This window comes from Nuphar pumila, chromosome 2 (assembly GCF_984573655.1).
Source record: "Nuphar pumila chromosome 2, dmNupPumi1.hap1.1, whole genome shotgun sequence".
Taxonomy (NCBI): domain Eukaryota; kingdom Viridiplantae; phylum Streptophyta; class Magnoliopsida; order Nymphaeales; family Nymphaeaceae; genus Nuphar; species Nuphar pumila.
Genome location: NC_143250.1, coordinates 127,691,710 through 127,711,720, shown reverse-complemented (window position 1 = coordinate 127,711,720; position 20,011 = coordinate 127,691,710). Strand labels below are relative to the sequence as shown.

The 20,011-nt window shown below is 38.2% G+C and overlaps 1 protein-coding gene across 2 annotated transcripts; it reads left to right on the top strand.

Annotated features, from left to right (window-relative positions):
- Positions 1–2,030: 2,030 nt before the first annotated feature.
- LOC149847065 (uncharacterized) lies at positions 2,031–17,214 on the top strand. 2 transcript variants are annotated; one of them, XM_089996779.1, is made up of 4 exons: positions 2,031–3,416; positions 4,482–5,205; positions 16,463–16,583; positions 16,733–17,214. In XM_089996779.1, exons 1-4 carry the CDS (start codon positions 2,434–2,436, stop codon positions 16,942–16,944), a joined length of 2,040 nt encoding a protein of 679 aa, XP_089852905.1. In that variant the 5' UTR covers positions 2,031–2,433; the 3' UTR covers positions 16,945–17,214. The 2 variants fall into 2 exon arrangements, with proteins under 2 accessions (XP_089852905.1, XP_089852904.1); XM_089996778.1 differs by having other exon boundaries at positions 2,031–3,585; positions 3,871–5,205.
- The last annotated feature ends 2,797 nt before the right edge of the window (positions 17,215–20,011 follow it).

Sequence of the window (20,011 nt, the reverse complement as noted above, 5' to 3'; positions counted from 1 at the left end):
AAATAGAGGTAATGAGTGAGCAAGTATAGAGTGGTTGTGGACTGCTGCGAGGTTGCCATGTGAATTAATCATTTGAATCCCGTAGACTGTCTTTTAATTATTTAAATTTAAGACTAGATGTATAAACTTTTGTTCTTTATTTTGAACCATTAAATTTGCGATGTGGTTAAATACTTGTAGCCCGCCCAAAGTTTTAACCTAGTAAAACAAATGGTTTCCACAAATTTTTTTTAATTTCTCTTATTCCTTGGGTTAAATTTTTGGGGCGTTACAATCCATATTAAAAAAATAACAAATTCATGCAAAAAATATAAAAAAATTTGTTTTAGTTGTTAATAATGTGCTTACTAGATTATCTCACCGCCGATGATGTCCCAAATGCTCAAAAAGTCACCAATGAAGTGCCATAAAAAATATTCATTGAAAAATAGTGGCAGGAAGAAGGTCAGAAAATTTTGCTAAGGAAAACACTGTGAAGAAAAAGGAGTTAAGGACCACAAACAATACCCTAAAATGCAAAAAAAGAACCCTAAAATGTGAACCATCACTTTTTAAATAAATATCGAAGTGTCACATTTATTGTTAGTACAAACATTCAAAAAAAATGGGAAGGTTCACATTTAAGTCTTTAAAAAATGTGTGAATCTAGTGTCTTATGTAATAATATTCAGAATGTCTACAAATGAGGCACAAGATCCGCATATATGCGAATTTAGTAAAATATTTGCAAAGTTATGATAAATTTTAGTTATAGGAAGTTCACATATTTAATTATGCAAACTTCATACTATATATGTGTATTTAATAGAATATTTATGAAGTTATGACACATTTAAGTTACAAAAAGTTCACGAATTTAGTTATGCAAACTTCGCACTATATTTGCAAATTTAGTAAGGTATTTGCAATTTTTGAGAAGTTTCTAGAGAAAGTTTGCAAAATTAATCATGTGAACTTCATATAATATATGCGAATTTAGTGAAATATTTATGAAGTTACGACATGGTTTAATTACATGAAATTCGTAAGTTTGGTCATGCGAACATCGTGAGGTCCATAAAAAAATATGTGAATCTACATTTTTGTGAGGAAGCGTACTCATATATTGTGCAAACTTGAAGAGATTTACTCATGTGAAGGGTTAAAAGGTCTTTTTAAAACAAAAAAAATTATTAACATGTCAAATATTTCAAAAATTACAAGGCATTTAAAAAAATACATCATTGCCATATAATATGATAATTTTCTGATTTTTGGGCTAAACGTGTCAAATATTTAGTTGAAGAGAAATTTGTTACCTGCCATGGTGCATTAAAGGTTCTTTGAACGGGTTTGGTTTTGGACCAGGCTTGACCCAATACTAGATTTGATTTTTGGTGGGTTTGGTTTTGGACCCAGCTTACTCAAATATCATTATGAAATGCCAGATCTGGTTAAGATGTGGTGATGTATAGTCCACTGAAAACCTGTAAACGGGGTAAAATCCATTGATTTGCAAAATAAAAAAAGAGAAAGCGGGTCCAACCAAGTACGACCATCTATCCTTATCCAGAACCAAATAGTAAAAAATTATATATTTGTTCAGGGTCTGACACATTCTATCCGGATCCGAGTGTGTGAACCGAATCTTGTCAGATTCCACCCGTACTGTAGCAGGTAATAAAATTCGGACCCAGGTCCGGACTGAGTCCGACCAGTTCCAAGGCCCTCTCTCTCTCTCAGAGGACGATGGTTCTCTCGTTATTTCGTTTAAGTTAAAGGTCGTTTCTGGAATATTTCGGCGGTTCGAGTTCTAAAAAAGTCTAAAGCCCCTCCTTGCAGGGAACTCCCTCTCCTCACAAAACCCTCGATCGTGGGACGTGCACGATCTCGTCCGTCCGCTCTGCATCTGACGGTTTTTGAGGCCCGTTCCCCCGTCGATTCGCAAAACCCTAACGCCGTACCAGCGCACGAGCTGTCCGTGGCTCTCCTTCGAAACCTACCGCCACCTCTCTCTCTCTCTCTCTCTCTCTCTCTCTCTCTGCAACAACTACAAGAAACAAGAAGTACGTGAAGCGCCATAAACCACACACACATCCCAAATCCCCTTCCCCTCCAAAAGCAGAGAAAGAACCCTAACCCTAACCCTAACCCTAACCCTAACCCTAACCCTACATTTTCGATATTGTCCGTATCGCCGCCAAGAGTGAGAGAGAGGAAACTTTCAAGTACCAATTGATCGACCTCCGGATCGAATTCTGTATGTGTTCTTTCTTGATTAATCCTTCTTCTTCTCCTCCTCCTCCTCATGCTCTGTAGGCAGCGATGAGTTGTTGGCCATGAGAGATCGCGGCTCGGGTTTCGTGAGGTCGATCGTTGGCGAGCGCTAGATGGCCGATCTTGGCGCAGTTTCGCACATGAGGAATCGTCTCGATCCCTGTTTCTGCTTGGTGAATGGTGATGAGGAAGCATGGGGTTTCTGAGGGACGCCGTCCGCCTTTTGGGCCATTTTCGCGCGGGAAAGAGGCTAGAGTTTCCAGGGTTTTGCCTTTCCGCGACGCCTCCATGCCGTCCGTCGGCATACGGAGGTCGACTAGGGTGTTCGTCCCTAAGACCGTCTCGAAGATCGCTGATTCGGGGGTGAAGGTGCTTCGTTCCAGGAAGCGGCTGGCGATCGAATCGGCTGGGAGCCCGCGGGCGGTGGCCGGCGAGGAGTGGATCCGGTTGCTCGGGAATTCAAGCGATGTATCGGAGACAGAGTCGGAGGGGACGAAGAAGAACAAGAAGAAGAAGAAATCCCTGAGTTGGCAGAATGACGGGAGTGATCTGGGAGGGGATAGGTTGCTACCGTGGAGGAGGGAACGTAGTGTCAGGAAGCTCCGTAGGTTGGGGGATGGTGGTGGTATCTCTGGGGCTATGGTGTTATCCGAAACACGCCAGAAGCCGCCTGAGTTGGGTAGTGGAAGGGATGCTGACGGCAATTCTTGTGCTATTGGGGGTGCCAACACGGTGGGCAGGAATGTTAGGATGTTTGGAATTACTTACAGTCGCAAACGGCACAGATTGGGAGGAAGTGATAGCGAAAGAATGGAGATGCCGGCCGAGGACAGAATGTACGGTTTGTCCTTCACACGCAAACAGGGGAGGAGAATTTGCAGAAATTCCAGGGCCAGTTCCCTGCTGCAAAACAGAGTTCAGTGGGAAATTCCAGCGAATTGCATCCGCGAGATTGCTTTCTTTACCCAAAGGCTTTCCTTGGGGCTGGATGAAGTAGGAAGGAAGATGGATTCTTCTTGTTTGAATTTCTGGCCGAGGAATTCTCGTCATGCGTTGCTTGCCTGCATAGTAGAGCCTTCTTCTAGCAAATCATGCTATTTTGCAAACTTTCTGGTATCGGTTTTGCATTCAATTGGGAACCCAGAATTCAGAGTGTACAGGTTTGCTTCGTTTTTGTTCTTAGAATCAGTCGCTGCAGTCTTTTCTCAACATGGTATACATTTTGTCCCTCTTCTTCGTTCTCTGGAGCTAGATAGGAGCATTTGTGCCATTGCTGGAGGAACATGCATATGTGATGCGTCCAGCGGGGAGGTTAAAGCTAAGTCGAGGGTAAGCATTTCCTGCCACATTTGTCCGAGTTTTCTCATTAAAATTGAAACTATTTTTCCGCGATGTTTACATGAGTTTTTTTCGTTGAAATTATTTTTCTACTACTGAGTTTTTTATTTGAAATTATTTTTCTATTACTTATAATCATGAATCAGTTAGTTTTTCTAAACATTTTCAACAGGGGAGGTATTTCCCGCCATGTTTATTTTAGTTTTTCAGTATGAATAACCTTTTTCTATTATATACAGTCATTAATTAGTTTTTTTTTTTCAAACTTGTTTGCAGCATTGTTGTGGTGTACTAGATTGGTGTTCAATCATGCTGCTTTTGTCGCACAGAAGTATTGCTAAAGAGAATCTTTTGGTTCTTAAGAATAGGGCTAGACCTCTGATTGGCCCTGGAATTTGTGTTATCTTCGGGGCCTTCGAGTCTGTTCCTATGCTGTCCTTGAACTTTGCTGCTCTTCCAACGTTTTTTATGCTTCTGCACTCCAGCACAATGCTATTTGGTTCTTCTGGCCATCTGCGGATGCATATGACCTGTTTGTATGTGAGTGCTGCTCAAGATTTGGTAGCTGCAAAGAGTTCTGTGGGTTCACAGCTAGAAAGCCTTGTTAGGGATCCTAGGACTGCTATTTTGGCCGGTAGTCGCCACTCAATTATTCGAAATTTATCAAAATTTCGAAATCACCAAAGGAAGAGGAGCTTGTCACATTCTTTCAGGGCCATTAGGCGGTCACCTCTAAAGGATCGTCTAAATGTACTAATGAATGAAAGAACGCGCCCCCCTCTACTGATGTCTGAGATGTCTTTGAGAAAGAGAAACAGCGATAAGATTAAGGGAATCAGAACTCTTTTAGAAGGCCTGAAGCAAAATATTGACAATGTATCATGCAGGGCAAATATGTTGATTGTCGACTATGACAGATGTTGGAGGGAAAGTGGTGCACGAGTTGTGTTAGAGGCTTCTGACTCTAAAGAATGGTTGCTTGCTGTCAAGCATCATGGATTTACGCGGTATTTACACAAGCCACAGGCGATGAGGCTTTGTACGTCTAATCGTTACACACATGCTATGATGTGGACTGGTGAAAAGGGTGAAAGGGGTTGGAAGCTCGAGTTTTGTGATAGAAGGGATTGGATTATCTTCAAGGAGTTATACAAGGAATGCTGTGAACGAAATGCATTGTCAACTCCAGTCAAGTTTATTCCAATTCCTGGAGTGTGTGAAGTTCCTGATTATGAGTCTACTTACTGCAATGGTTTTATACGCCCGCCTGAGTATGTCACTGATGTAGATGATGAGATTGGGAGAGCTTTAGTCAATGACTGCGTGATCTATGATATGGACTCTGAAGATGATGAATGGCTCAAACAATTTAACAGGAATGATCAGGATAGAGAGTTTGACAGTTTTGGTCATATTGATGAATATGTATTCGAGAAGATCATAGATAGACTAGAGAAGACCGCATTCAGACAGCCAGATGATGTTTCTGATTTCAATATTATTGCTGCTGTTTGTGCCGATTTATTGGAGGAGAACAAAGTTAAAGCCATTTATGATTACTGGTTAGGAAAGCGAAAGCAGAAAGATAAGGCACTTGTTAGGGTTTTCCAGGTAAATACTTACTTTTGCTTAATTCCCTTTTCATGCGTGGAGTGGTTACTTCTGATTATAAAACTTGCTGATGGCATCAAATCTTGTATTTATGAGAGGTATATATGTACTTTAGTATCACCGTTCCTTTTTTTCCAATATTTCGGTGCAAGCCCTGAAATTGTCTATCAGGAAATGTCCATTTGTAATTTTGTGGCCATGGGCTTTGGTGTTTTTATTTCTAACCTTATATTCCTGATATGTGATGTGTGTTGCAATTTATCTGTCTTGGCAAAGCAATATTTGTGTGTAATTCAAGTTTTTATTATGAACTTGGTGGCAATCATGTGCAATACAGTTCAAGCTTTATGTTAGTTTGCATTTTCTGTTTTAGATGTCATGTTTTCTTCATGGTGTCTATATGCAAAAAACTCTAGTGCACTTGTCTTTACATGTCACAGAATTTTGTGGAGATATGAAGGCAATTGAACTTTGTGCATAAGCTTTTCCTTATCTTGCAAGTGACATCAAAGAGATCTTGCATGGTTGCTTTTCTAAGAACGAGATCAGCTATATTTGCACATGCATGATAGTGCCACTGTCTTAAAATCTGATGGATCCATAAACTGGTGCATGTGCAATGGTATCCATGCAAATTTTATAATTTTATGTGTTTTCCCAACCCTTTTAAAGAATATGAAAGCCTAGGAATGAACCCATTGTCATTCACTTGTACTGTGAACTAGCTGGCTGGAGATATGAGAATATAAACTACCACATAAAATTTGTCTTATTTGGGGACATGGTATTCTCTATGGTTGTGGTAGAGAGGTTCAAAGATAAAGCTTAAACATGAATTTGCTGTCATTCACACGTTTTACAGACTAGCTCGCTGGTGCCGTGAGGATATAAACTACTTTATAAAGCTGTCTATTTAGGGACAAGGTGTTCTGCAGGATACTTTTTCCATGGGCCATTGGTATGTGATATGAACTATTTATGCCTCTAATTGTCATTCAGCCAGCTCATGTATTAAGAATATTTACACATAAATGGGTGTGCAATTTGATGGTCTGGGCCAGAGATTGGCATCCTTGTACTTATATGTTCTTGCTATTTGGATGCTATAGCAATAGTTTGCAAAGTTTAAGGGAACTAATTGATGTAAAGCACAAGTTGTCTGTGAATGAAAGTTTGTGGAATTAGAGACAAGATGTTTTGAAGTGCAGAAATCAATTTTCCATCTTGATCTAAAAGCCTGGAATTTAAAAAACCCTTGAACTTAATAGAAAATCTGTGGATACTTTGGATCAATTATCATTTGTCAACAATGTGTATCCAAAACCATAGTATGATGATCCATTTGTTAATCTAGAACATATTTTGCTGCATTTTGTAGAATTACTTTTCACCAACCACATGCATGAAGCAATCATGTTGCAATATGAAAAAAATTCTATTTTATCATCAAACATTTAGGGCGCTTTTGACTGCACATCCGCATGTTGTGTGGGAGTCGCAGACACACTGTTTCGCGTGTCTTGTGGAACACTGTTTTTCTGTTCACACACTCCTCTTCCCTGGAACAATGTGAACGGAGACAGGGACAGTATTTAAAATAAATAAATAAAAATGTCTCATGGCACGATGTCCTGGACAAGAACTCTGTCCCGACTGTGCTGGACAGTGTGTTCTATCCAAGCTTGGACAAGCAGTCAAACACACTGTTTGGTCGACTTGGGAAATGAAAATGATAAGAGGCTGGTGTTATCCATGCCCACCATGTTCATAAAAGTATAGAGATGAGAAATATGGATGCTGCAATGTTAATTATGCTCATGATCCACTTCTTTTCCTCATCTAAAAAGAAGCTGATAGCCATTGGCCAGTTGCAGATTTGGCAATTGAGAAGAGACAGAAAATGAAGGCTTAACAGATTAAAGCTCTAGGCAATGTCTAGGCATTGATGCCCTTAAGAGGGCCAATAAAAATTATAATCATTTAAACTAAAATTCCAAAAAACATTAAAATAAAAATATTGAAAAAGGGATTAAGTGTTTTAACCATTGGTGAAAAGAAATTTGGTAAAATTGCATATGAACATTGTTTTAGGTGCCCCCACTTTGGTGCTTGCGTGGACACATAGGTGATAGGCCAGTGCTTGGGTTGCCCAGACAAGCTTTTGAATACTAAGCTTAAAGTGGCCAAAACAATTTTTTTTATAAATTTTGTACCTTTTCTTTTAACACAAATTACAGTATGAAACAAAATCTTTTGACAGTTGAATCTTAAACTTATTTGGGGATAAAATTCTTGAGGTGAAAATAGTCCTGGTCTTTTGTGGTTATTAATTAATTTGGTTGCTTCTTATATATGCTTCTATGACGTGGATTTTGAAATCTAAAAGTGCATCTTGGTCTGCTCTGGTGATTTGATTTTTTTTCAAAATTCTGCATTTTGTAAGTTATTGTTGTTTATTTCCCTTTCATTTCCATATGGAGCTCAGGCGCTTTTCAAATAGGTGGAGATGCTAAGCAGATGTCGGAGATTCCCACCACTGAACTATGTGATTATGGTTATAGTAGCTCTAGTTTTGTAAATGAGGTGCATTCCACACTCAGCCAGATGCTTATATGTTGCAGTCTTTGGTTCTAATAATTCCTTGCAGCACATTGTACATGCGAGAGAGTGAATGACTCGATCATCTGGATCTACTCTTATGTACTTTGTGATGAACTGCTGAGGACCTTAATGCCAACAAAACTGTCTTGTCTTTGCCGCTTAATTGGTCAGAGATTTTAGGGGGTCATGCCTGCATTTATGAACTTGGGACATTCATGTCTGTGTGGGGCATTGATATCTTTGATGTATGCTTTCTGTCAGTTTTGGTATTTGGTTATGCTGCAATTGTTGAGATTTTGTTGTTAGGGACTTCAGTCCTAGATTTGCCTTAAGTGAGTATACATAATATTTGGTATAAACAGACTAATTGTTTTATGTTTTTTTATTCAAACAGTTTGATGATGTTAAATCATACGTATTATTAGGTTTAGGTTTTGATGAGTCTTTTTAAGTACTTATGTATTTGAGAAAAATAAAATTTTTGTTAACTTTGATGGGTGCTGTATGACTAGGTCTGTTACAGATATAATAGAGTGATTGCTGTAGTTTAACTGCATGATGTGGTAACTATGCAAATAGAAATTTCCAGTTAATGCAGATGACCAGCTTAGAGTCTTCAGGCTTTGAATGCTTGAAAAAGTAAAAACATTTGCTGTTTGAGAGCAGCGGCATTGCTAAAACACTGCATTTAGAATGGAATTGGCAACTCCAACACCACATTTCAACACCTTCGAAAGAGGATTTTTTTCAGAAACTCCATCCTCAAGGCTACATTTGGGCAAAACCATACTTTGGCAACACATGGATGTTTCCATTTCAATGCAAGTCTCCCGAACATAGCCTTAGAGCTTACCAGATAACCATGCATTGGTTGGAAGCCCTATAATGGACACGATTCATCTTTGTATTGATCAAGGTCTTGAATAAACATTGCAGTTAACCATAATTGTTCCAACCTCAGTGCATTGAGTTTCTTTTCCTTTTTTTTGTGTTTTTGGCACTTTGAGTTTACCATAATGTTTGTAGAATGGTGCAGGAAACTCTAAGTTGTGCTGACAAAAGGTTATCTTGCATCATTTGTTGGCCATAACTGTAGTCAATGGATTGTCTGGATAGAAGCCCATATCAACAAGTTCTACTCTAAATTTCAAAACCATTATATAGGTTAAATTTCTAAACCATATCTAGGCCGAACACTTTAAAGCATGCAGCTCGCTGTGGCTAGCTTTTGTAAAAGCAAATCCACAAAGAGTCATGGAATTTGATTCTAGGATAAACCATATAGAAAACACAAGTATCGTATCGTTACCTGTTACCTGTACCAGTCGGCCCCAAAATAAGATATGTATCATATCGTATGGTAAAAAAATAAATTTTTTTAATAAAAATTTTCAAACATTCTAAAAAAATCATCACACATGAAACAATGATGAATTGCACAAAATACAACCATAGAATCACATATGAAGCATTTATGTCTCTATGAGCTGCATAAGACATCATCAAACATCAACTATCTTACAAGAATAATGCCAAATATTAAATATCTTGCAATTAAAAACATGCCACAATACTCATACTTTCATATTACATAAATAAAAATATTATGACAATAGTTGCACTCAATTTTCAATCATTTTGCACTCATTACTTGAGTGTCCCATTGCATCTGATGCAATCTTTGTTGGAGTGCGAAGCCTGATTTATACCTTGATATAAATCCCTACTTTTTGTGGATCCAACTTCGTGGTAAGTTGGGGGTTGTAGGTGCAGTACCCCTTAGGCCAATTTTTTGGAGGGTAGTTTTGTAATTTTACTCAGTTTTTTTTTCACCTTAATCCACTTGAGTAAAAAATGGTATAATTGCATTCTTACCATGGCAAACTACAAAACCCTTTTCCTTGAGCATGGATCGACCCCTAAATTGCTCTCACAACTCCTAGGGTGCGTGGATACACCTCTACTATGTCACATGGGTGCGGGTGCGGGGGTGCGACACTTTCAAAAAACTCGGGTGCGGGGGATGCGACAAAATTATATATATATATATGTATGTATGTATGTATGTATAAAATTTGTGTAGGGGAGGGGTCGAGCTGATGAGTTGTGGAGCCTGATTCAGAGTTTTTGCCCTTGCAAAAAGGGGGGTCCGGGGGCTCCCCCGGCGTGGGTCCCGTTGCACGGTCAGAGGATGGGGGTCCTGGGGGGCCGCCCCTGGCGGTGGCGGTGCCGGGGTGGGTGGGGGAGGGGGGGGGGTTTCTCTGGGGAGTGCTGCCCCCCACAACAAATTTTTTTAATAAAAAAAATTGGACCATTTTTTTAATAAAAAAATTGGACACAAATGACCCTGGGTGCGGTCAATGCACCTAGGGACGGGTTGACCGCACCCGGTGCCGCACCCACGTCGAGTCGCGTCGACGCGGGTGCGGCACCCTGCTAGCCGAATCCTTGTGACATAGCCCCTCTAATGGCCTCTACACAAATGAGAAAGTCGGCCCTCAAGAGGTAGTTTCAACCCCAAAAGGCAAAAATATGATTCAACCCTTTTTTAAGTGCATCGATATTTTATCGTACGATACACATCATACATTGTACGATACGGGTCTGTATTGTACGATATATATGATACATATACGATACACATTCAAATCGATATTCCTCATAGTAACGATACGTATCACACAGTATGGTATGATACATACAACCTTGGCAGAACAATCAAGACAAATTGTTCTATGTAGTGCTTTTTATATCTCAGTAACTTGTATCAGCATGTGAAGGTAAGAAGCAAAAAAAAGATGTACATTTAGAGCAACGAAGATGGGGCTTTGGAACACTTCTTATGTCTTTGTCAAGAAAAAGTTTCAAAAGGAGGTCATTCTAGGCTGCACGTTAGCAAATAATCCAGTGTTAATAAGTTTCAATTCAAATGAATTTGATTTGACGAATTACATGAGGGTCAAATGGTTGGCATCAACACATAAAGAGTATGCTTATGTAGCAGCACTGAATAAGAAATGGAATCACTGAAGTAAAACATAATGAAGAGATATAGGAAGTACAAATATACGGATGATAAATGTATTAAGTAGCAGAATGTTCATTGTGTTCTTCCATATTCTATTTTTCTGCTAGCTAAAATAGGGAACAGTCCCTGGTGGGATTCAAACCTGTGACCCCTTTGCTAAGGTAGTGTACAGCAACATGTCACTATTGACCAGTAGAAATGTGGTCTTTGTGATCAATGGCATCAGAAAGCCTGTCATCAAGGTGTGATGAATGGCCCTTTGAGAACCTGATATAAAAAATCACCTCCAATCTGCATCGTATCAAAATTTAGATCTTGAAAGTAATGTTAAGTTAGCATATACATTAAGCTGGAAACCTCTAGATTGCTGAATGGTTTCCTTTATAAAACTTGCTGCATGGGTATGTGGAGTCTGTTACTGACTACAGTATCGGTTTTATTAAATGAATATTTATCGTATAAAAGTTTTAAGAAATAAATGATATTGTTATAAAACACAGTTAGGCATATCCAGCTCCATGATTTGTCAGTGTTAACACAAGTACATTGGGCAATATGTTACAAGGTGTACTACCTTGTGATTAAATGTGAAAAGGTCTGTCTTAGATACCCTAAGAAGTTCCAAGAGTGTTTTTTTTAATTGTTGCTTTTCTTCTTCTTTTTTTTTTAATTTGGAATTCAGTTCCTTGCAACTGAATGCCATAATGATGTGAAAAACTGACAAGAAAATGAAATTGACAGAAGAAGCAGAGTACATGATAATGACCTAACTAACATCAACCAGGATGTATTTCCAAAAGCACCAGATAATATACGGTATGAATGGAATGAGCTTATCTGCTCACGACCCTTTTTATGCATTTCCACAATGATGAGACCATCATTCGGAATTAAGAATCTCATTTTTATGTGGTATTAGTATATTGATTTCTGCCAAATTTGCATTTATGTCACATGGATACTATCTGAAGATGCCATACCCATGTCACCACATGTCGACAGAGGTACTGGTACTACATGGGCATGGCTTTGACCAGTTTCGGATTTGACCTGATCAAATTCCACCTGTTGCCTGCTATGTGGGATCATTTGTATCCATGTTTTAAGGTGCATAAAGAGGGTTGTTTTTTTATTCTTGTATGGTGTTTGATACTGACACTGACATGCATGTGTACATACTTTTCTCCCAACACACACACACACACACACACATATATATATATATATATATATATATATATATATATATATATATATATATAGAGAGAGAGAGAGAGAGAGAGAGAGAGAGAGAGAGAGAGAGAGAGAGAGAGAGAGAGTAATGTGTAAGTCCCAGGCCATTCATCTCCCATATCATCCCAGACCCCATTAAAAGATGTAATTGCATGTGTTTAATGCTTAATCCAAACCTGTAAATGTGTTTATTATTGCTTATTCCCTAAGTATCATGCTTTGAATGGATCAAATCAATTTAACGAGAATTCTTGGTTTTAGTTAAACAAGTTTTGGGTGTAATATGAACCATTGATTATTTTTGTTTAGCTAAAAACACATCTAAACATGAAAAATGTTTAAACCAATACATGTTTTATACTAAATAAAACATAGCAATCACATCTACATGTTTAGATTAAGTAAAAAGCACATGTAAATATATTTTTTAAAGGGGTCTCAGATTGTTCCCTTGTGACCTACTTTATACAGTTGTGTCTAAAGCCTATTTTACTTTGGTTGAGTCATGATGTAAGTGTCAAGTCACTTGGAACTTTCTTCGGGCTACCCGTGTACTTTGGTTCAGGGTGATCAATACCCTTACGGGTTAGCTTGTAGATCTGAACTGTAATGAACCTGCGGGCAAAATAGTGAATGAATACAAATGCGTTCAACTTTATTTGTTCACCCTCGTTGTGATTACCTTCAAGTGATAGCAATTTTTTTTTCTCTCTCTCTTCTCTATTGCTCTCTTGCACTGTCTATACTCCAAGCTTTCGCAACGGCAAGCGAGCGATCAAAAAGGTTTGCAGCGGTAAGGAAGGAATGTCGTGCCACACTGACCTGTTGAAGAAATAAGCTCGTGACAAGTGATACCAGAACATAAAGATTCACGACGACCTATGTCACATGGGTGCGGGTGCGGCGCGATTTTAAATTTTTTGGACACGGGGACTCGGCTATATATATATTAAAAAAAAAGTGCAAAGACACAACACAGTCCATTATGCAGCCCCCCCCCCCCCCCCCCCTCCCCAAGAATTTTTTTTTAATTCTTTAGCCCAGAATTTAAAAAAAAATCCAAAAAATGGACCAAAATGACCCTGTGTGCGTTGACCACACCCAGGGCCGGGTTGCCCGAGTCCGAGCCGCACCCGTGTTGGTGCGTGTCGACGCAGGTGCGTCGACCTTGGAAACAACATTTTGGACATGACTTTAAGCCTTGAATATTCAAGAAAATTTTAGACCATTGATTTTTAAACCTTATAAAAGCCTACCCACGGTTCAGAATCAGATGATCTAAGAGTTGGTTTCTATGAAATAGCATATAGAACACATCTGTACAGTCAGATTTGAGAAAAAAAATAAAACCCAACAAAAGCCCACATGATGGCTGTAGGCGTGGATCATTTGTATTTATCTACACCCTACTCTCTCTCTCTCTCACGCACACACACACACACACATAGTCACTAGAATATGAGATCTGAAATATGAGAACTAGAAATATAGGCATTTCCAACACTATTTTTGCAAATCTAACCACGTGGAGGTGCTTGGCATGGTGACTTTGCTAGGAATCAACCATTGGATCTTGTATTATCAATGAAAAATGTGTTTTTTGAATGCATGAATATTTATGAAGATTATGAGCCATTGATTTTAAAGGCTTAAAAAAATCTCGTTTATGCATCAAAATAGAATGATTCAAGAGAGCGGATTCTTAAAAAACCAATCTTGTAGATTACATCAGTATGGCTAGATTCAAGAAAAAGAACAAAAAAATGATGAAAATTGAGGTTGACATTAGTTCTCATATTTCCGGTGACTATATATATATATATATAGGGGTAACAGTCGCTATTAAGGAACTCCCTAGTGAAAAAATGTAGAATTTTTTTTCCAGTTTTTTTGCACATCTGACCCTCCAGATGTGATCTACGGAAAGCTATAACTGTATAGCCATAATTTTAGAAATTTCTGTGTTGTATCCTACATATCTGCACCAGCATTCATACCCATAGCTGCACCTGTGACACAGATTTGCTTGTTAAATGTGTTTATTGTAGATTTATTAGAACTTGCCGTCTGTTTTATCTCTCATGTCCGTAACATTGTGGCATATTGCATGTTGCAAATGTTTCCCAAATCATGAGATAGAATACCTCTAATCTCATTTTCTTAAAAATTCATAATAACATCGTGATATTTTGAGTGTTGAAAGTATCTGACCATGATACAGTCTGACTCCCCATGTCAGGCTTTTTCATTGGTTTGCTTTGTCAGAAACACACTTCTCACATTGTTCTGATTTCTTTGCTGAGTAAGTTCCTTGTAGGTCCTTCGGAAAAAGTTTCTTATAGGTTCAGTTATATTCCCTTGGATGTGACTGGCTAAACCTTATTGTGTTCAATGGGTTTGTTGAACTTGATTAGGTCTGGTTGGGGATGCTTACAAGTTCCACGTGCATGCATGCTTGAACACGTCTCTGTGTTTACTGTGTCTTCTTTTGTCTAAAAGTAATGCAGTATTTCGAAGGATGATTCAGTAATACACCAGTTGACCATTGGATAATTTGTACTTAAGTTGGGGTGTATAGTGAAGTGGTATGACCTATGTTTGGTGCAAGTTTTTTCTTTGCAAAGAAACCAAATTCCATGTTTTTTTTCTCTCATTTCTTGAGAACTGTCAAAATTTATACATAGAATAGCCTATTTACTTGCACACCTAATGTATACTGGGATGTTCTGTTGTTGGCACCAAGTTCCTTTGATAGCAAAGAAACCAAATTCCATGTTTTTTAGAGCTGTCAAAGTCCAAGCATTAATTACTGTAATTAAGTGAAAAATTCATTAATATAATTATGTTCAGTAGAAAATTGTCGTCTTGTGAAAAGGACCAGTATGTGTGCCAGAATGGAGCGTCCAGGTAATATCAGTTGCAATTCTCAAATTCATCGTGTAGGCCCTACATTAAAGCAGTGTTTTTGTGCTTCTTCCACAAGTCAATTGTTGCAAATAAAAAAGATCTTTATCATACATCTGGAAATTGGGATTTTTTTGGTTATTGATTAGTATAACAAATCTTTTCGATCTAGTCAGTTGAGCTGCTGGTGTTTAAAAGTTTTGAATGTTTAACATGGAGTAAGGTTTCCTCTTCTGCTGTTTATTCTTATTGTCACCTTCATCACATCCTATTGAAGCTATAACAATCCACATATTTGATGGTTCGATTTTCAAGATACTTGGTGATTGGTTGTCAGCTGAAAAAGGGTTTATGCCACCATGTTCTGGGTTTGCTGTAGGTAAGTGTCAAAGCGAGAATTTACAGGCTTGAACGTTCTTATTACACTAGAATACCATCTTATATCTGGTGGGCTTTGGATAGTGACCTGAATGATCCAATGACTTGCTGATTTAGGTGACCTGTACTCAACCGAGCTTTGATGTTCTGGCACATCATGATACCATCTATTGGTGATCAGGACTTTGATCCAGCTTGATTCTGAGTCTTTGGCTTTTTTATTAGATCGCCAATTGAACATGTTGAAGGTTGCATTCCACAAGTCCTGATCAGTTGATGTTCCATCTTATAGTTGAATTAACTGTTTATCATTCTGGTTGTCTTCTGAAGTTTTTCGACAAGATCCCGTTCTTTGCTTGTTGATGCTGCTTTTGGCGTGGGTGCTTGAACAGGAACTTATTTAAATCAACATTGTGTCTACGATCCTCGATGGCTAACAACTGAATCTTTGGGCCCTTTTAATTTCATGTTTGTTCGTCAATATACTTTAGCAGGAAGGCTTGTACATTCTTTTAACAAATGTTGGTTTGTAGTTTAAAAATCTTGGAGTAATCAAGTAACTAAGGTCATCTTTGCTGCAGCTGTATTTCTTATGACTGTTCCAGGTATTTGCCCATGTTATTTGAATTTGTTTCACCTCGTATTACTTTGCTTGCCTATTTGCGCTGTTGCTCTAAGTGATAGTGTGTGGGTGTGATGACTGGATTGGTGTGGTTGCACAACTTTAAATAAGGAATCTTGGGTTTGAATTCCACTGGTGGGCTGTTTTCCAACTTGGCTAAACAAAGAGGAGAAAAAGGTTTTTGGAGATGGCTGCTACTCTGCGGCATTGGTTGACAGGAAAATTGAACTGGAAATTGTCTGTGAAACTGGTTTCTGGATTTGCCATGTTTGTAGTCTTTCTCAATATGTTGTGCTTTAGAGTGAAAAATGAAGATTGTGTTTCTTCTGTCTTATGTTAATGCTCTTAATTACTGGTGTCTGATGATTTTTCTCCCCTTTTGCCTGCCTCCTACTTTGTTAATCTGTTGCGATAAGATCACTTTTGCTTTGGATTTTATGGCTTGTTTGCCATGGATGTTTCTCTGAGTGTTATGCTGCTGCATCTTTCAGCGGCCACCATTGAAGAGAGCACAATTGATTCAAAAGCCATTCTTGAAGAAGAAGAGGTCTTTCAAGAGGACTGGGTCAGGCTATCAAGGAGGTCGAGGCAAGCCAGAAGTTTTTTTGCAAGGTAATATTGTTTTAATTCTTCTTTGTCCTTCTCAATGCAGGAACAGAGTCAACAGTCTAAAGACTGTGGGTCATGAAGCTGGATGCTCAATTATCTTCTTCATGGTTAATTAGTGATGCCTGCGTGTTTTCTTTTGAATTGATTTTCAGAAGGGGTATATGCTGAAGCATCACGCAGAGTTCAGGAAGCCCAAGATGCAGCAAAAAACGCGTTAGAGATGGCCGTTTTGAAAAGGTTGAAAGCCCAGTCTCTCATGCAAAACGCAGACTTGGCTATGTTCAAGTCAGTCATGGCAATACGGATTGCCTCAGCGAAGCAAAAGAAGAGTTTGGACATTGCCGCCGCTGACATTCTCGATTGATTTATACATTAATAATGGAATTTTGCAGTTGTGGTATCAAGATGGTAATAGTTGAAGCATTCCCCCAAGTGCTGCACGGTACGCTTTTGAGGTTTGTATGGGGGAAGAGGGGGTCGGGTGGGATAGTGGTTAGCAGTGGGGCTGTTTTTGAAGGCTTGACTGGTAACATTTGTATTATTTTTGTATAGACATTTCCATGCATATCTGTAGATTTTGTATTATTTGTCACACGAAAATTTGTAAAAAAAAAAAAGCTCGAGATTCTGAAAAGAGTATATAATCCGAAAAAGAGGAACCATGTTGAAGATCGTTAATTGGGCCCGTGCGTGTGCTGTGCATCTGCGTCTCATTATGCACGTGTGCTTGTTTCAAAGATGTCACAGAATCATATGCGTATGGTTTCTCATTCATTTTCTGTATGAAAAATCAGGTGCCTTGGTCGAAACCACTTGCTCAGTGGTCTTATCCTGGTGCCTGATTTTTCAGACGAGAACTTTCATGGTGCCTGGCTTTTTCGATCAAGGTGCCTCTGTTTTTTCAAGCCAGAAACTTAGAAAAGTGGTTTTGATCAAGGCCCCTATTTTTTCAGCATCAAAATCGCTGAAAAAATTTGATTGGCTAATTTTGTCATATTTTCTATTTCATGGTCAACCACCGGATTGCTCTCAATAATGCCATCTGTCTTTCAGTAATTTTTATTATTAAGAATTATAATTTCTTTTAATTGTTTACCTCACCACTACCGCTGTCATCATCATCTCTCTCCACCAGCCCTTGTGATGGTTATAATTATAAAACCACCAATATCACCATCACCATGATGGTTCCATTGCATTTAGATTGACAACCGCCTCGCTATAGCATTGTATCATATCTTGTTTCTTGGTTTTCTAGTTTTTTTGTTGGAGCTATTGAGGTCGGAAATTCTGCCTCATGAAAATGAAACGTCGAGATGCGTTTACAAAATAAAGGGGTTGGGCCTAATATAAATTTTTTGACAATTACGTAGGTTGCTCTTGCTTTTATAGAAAATGTCATTGCTAACCGTAAGTTAAAATTTTTTTTTATAACGAACATAACCAATTTACTGTTTACTTGACACTTTTGCCTTTTGTCGTTGCATAAAATTTAGGAGTTTGATTTTTCAGGCGACAGCTTACATAACGCCTGACTTTTTCAGGTGACAACTACATGATCAACACGTTTAATTTGTTAGGTGACAAAAAGGGTAAAATTGTCAAAAAAAATTCAAGTGACCATGTTTGTCATATTTTGAGTACTGGGTTGGCCATGCCCGACATATTTATCTAAAGTCGTCCAAACCAAGCCGGTGTAAAAAGTGAGTACCATTTTCATCATCGTCATTTTTTTTTTTTGAATAACAAAAGAAAACCCTTGAGAATCGGGTCACTTAATGAGCTCGCCTCCTCCCAAGGTAAAACTATATATATTTTTTTTGACGACATGATCACCCATCCCAACCAAAGCCTAATAATTAAATAGCATTTTACCTCGTTTTGGGGGGCATTAAAGCTATATTTTGAAAAACATAAAATGATGTTTTGAAAAAAAAAAAAACTATAAAAAACATGGTTATCTCCATCATGTTGAAATTTCATGATCGGTGAGGTGACCTCGAATGGTCTGCAACTCCGCTTTTGGGATATAACTAAGCACGCCTACTCATATTATGACGGCCGTCTCTTGCACGACCAACCATCATGACATGATTTCCCTGAGCCAAGGAAGAAGGAAAAACAAATTGCAAAAGCTTACGGAGATTAGGGAGAATATAAAGACCTAAGATAAACGGTTGATCAACACAATAGTCCATTGACCAAACTGTTGGGATGCACCTATAATGACCAAACAGGCAGTATGCACCCACCAATGTCCTAATGTTCATATGAAAATTAGAGCTAGCCGTTAGACTAGGTGCCACTCCCAAAATGAGTTAAAAATAAGAAAAATGACCGCACTTACGCATAATTTGAGATGATCCTTTACAATTATGAATTGAAACAATTTTGCAATAAAATTGTACCACCTATCGAATATCTCCAACACCCACTTAAATCCAGAATCACACATTTTTATATGAATTTAGACCTCACGAACTCACACAAATTTATTTCCAAAATCTTGGTGAAACTGAAACTAGCAAAATCGTAAATATACAATTCTTTCACATATATTTCATACATTATTCCGTTTTGTTTAATGTCTAAATCAAACATTATTCTATTTTTTGTAATGGTTGAATCAAACATTGTTTCATTTTGTTAATAGCTGAATGAAACAATATTCACTTGTTTTTTTAAATGATTTTTAAATTGCAAATATGTTATTTGTTTTTTGCAATGCTTGTTCAATATTTCCTGTATTATTATTGTAGAAAAATTTGAATATATTTATTAATACAATATGACCAATAAGAAGAACTCCGTGGTGAAGGGGACCATACCCACATCATCTGGAATTTCTCAAGTACAACAATAAAAGCTAATGAAAAACTATGAACTAGGTCATCCTGGTATTTGGAAGCACAACTTAGTGTGCATAAGTGGGTAGAGAGGGAATCACATCCATTGCCAAAAATGTGGGTGTCTAATGTGTTTTACAAAAAATGCACCATCGATGATCAAATACAATTGCGTTCAAGCAGTGAGCTAAAAAAAAACCATGACTTGTTGTACAATGAACTATTACAAATTCTAAAGTAGCCCATATCTAAGACAAAATATGAAGAAAAAGTTAAGCAGTTTATAAGCATAATCTTGTCTCCCATCCTGAAAGCATCTAAGGAGGAGGAGGGTGACTCATTGGCTAGTTATGAGTTTGTTACTAACCTCAATACCCGGATAAATGAAGCTGGAGATGTGGTCATCTATAGTGGCGGTGGTGAGAGGACAAAGGAAGTACTTGACCAATGGACTGAGGATAATGTGGACCCTCCTCCAGAAGTAGATGTAAGTGAGGGTTATGTAGCTAGGTCGGATGTAAATACCGCTTTGGAGTTCGATGCTACTCTTCATACGCAGGAGAAAGTGCATGCTCCGATGAAAAA

Excerpts from the sequence above, each read along its gene's own strand:
- LOC149847065 (XM_089996778.1), top strand. The coding sequence starts at position 2,434 with ATGGTGATGAGGAAGCATGGGGTTTCTGAGGGACGCCGTCCGCCTTTT. Across the intron at positions 5,206-16,462 it reads CACTTGTTAGGGTTTTCCAG|CGGCCACCATTGAAGAGAGC; the intron begins GTAAATACTTAC and ends TGCATCTTTCAG. Across the intron at positions 16,584-16,732 it reads GCCAGAAGTTTTTTTGCAAG|AAGGGGTATATGCTGAAGCA; the intron begins GTAATATTGTTT and ends ATTGATTTTCAG.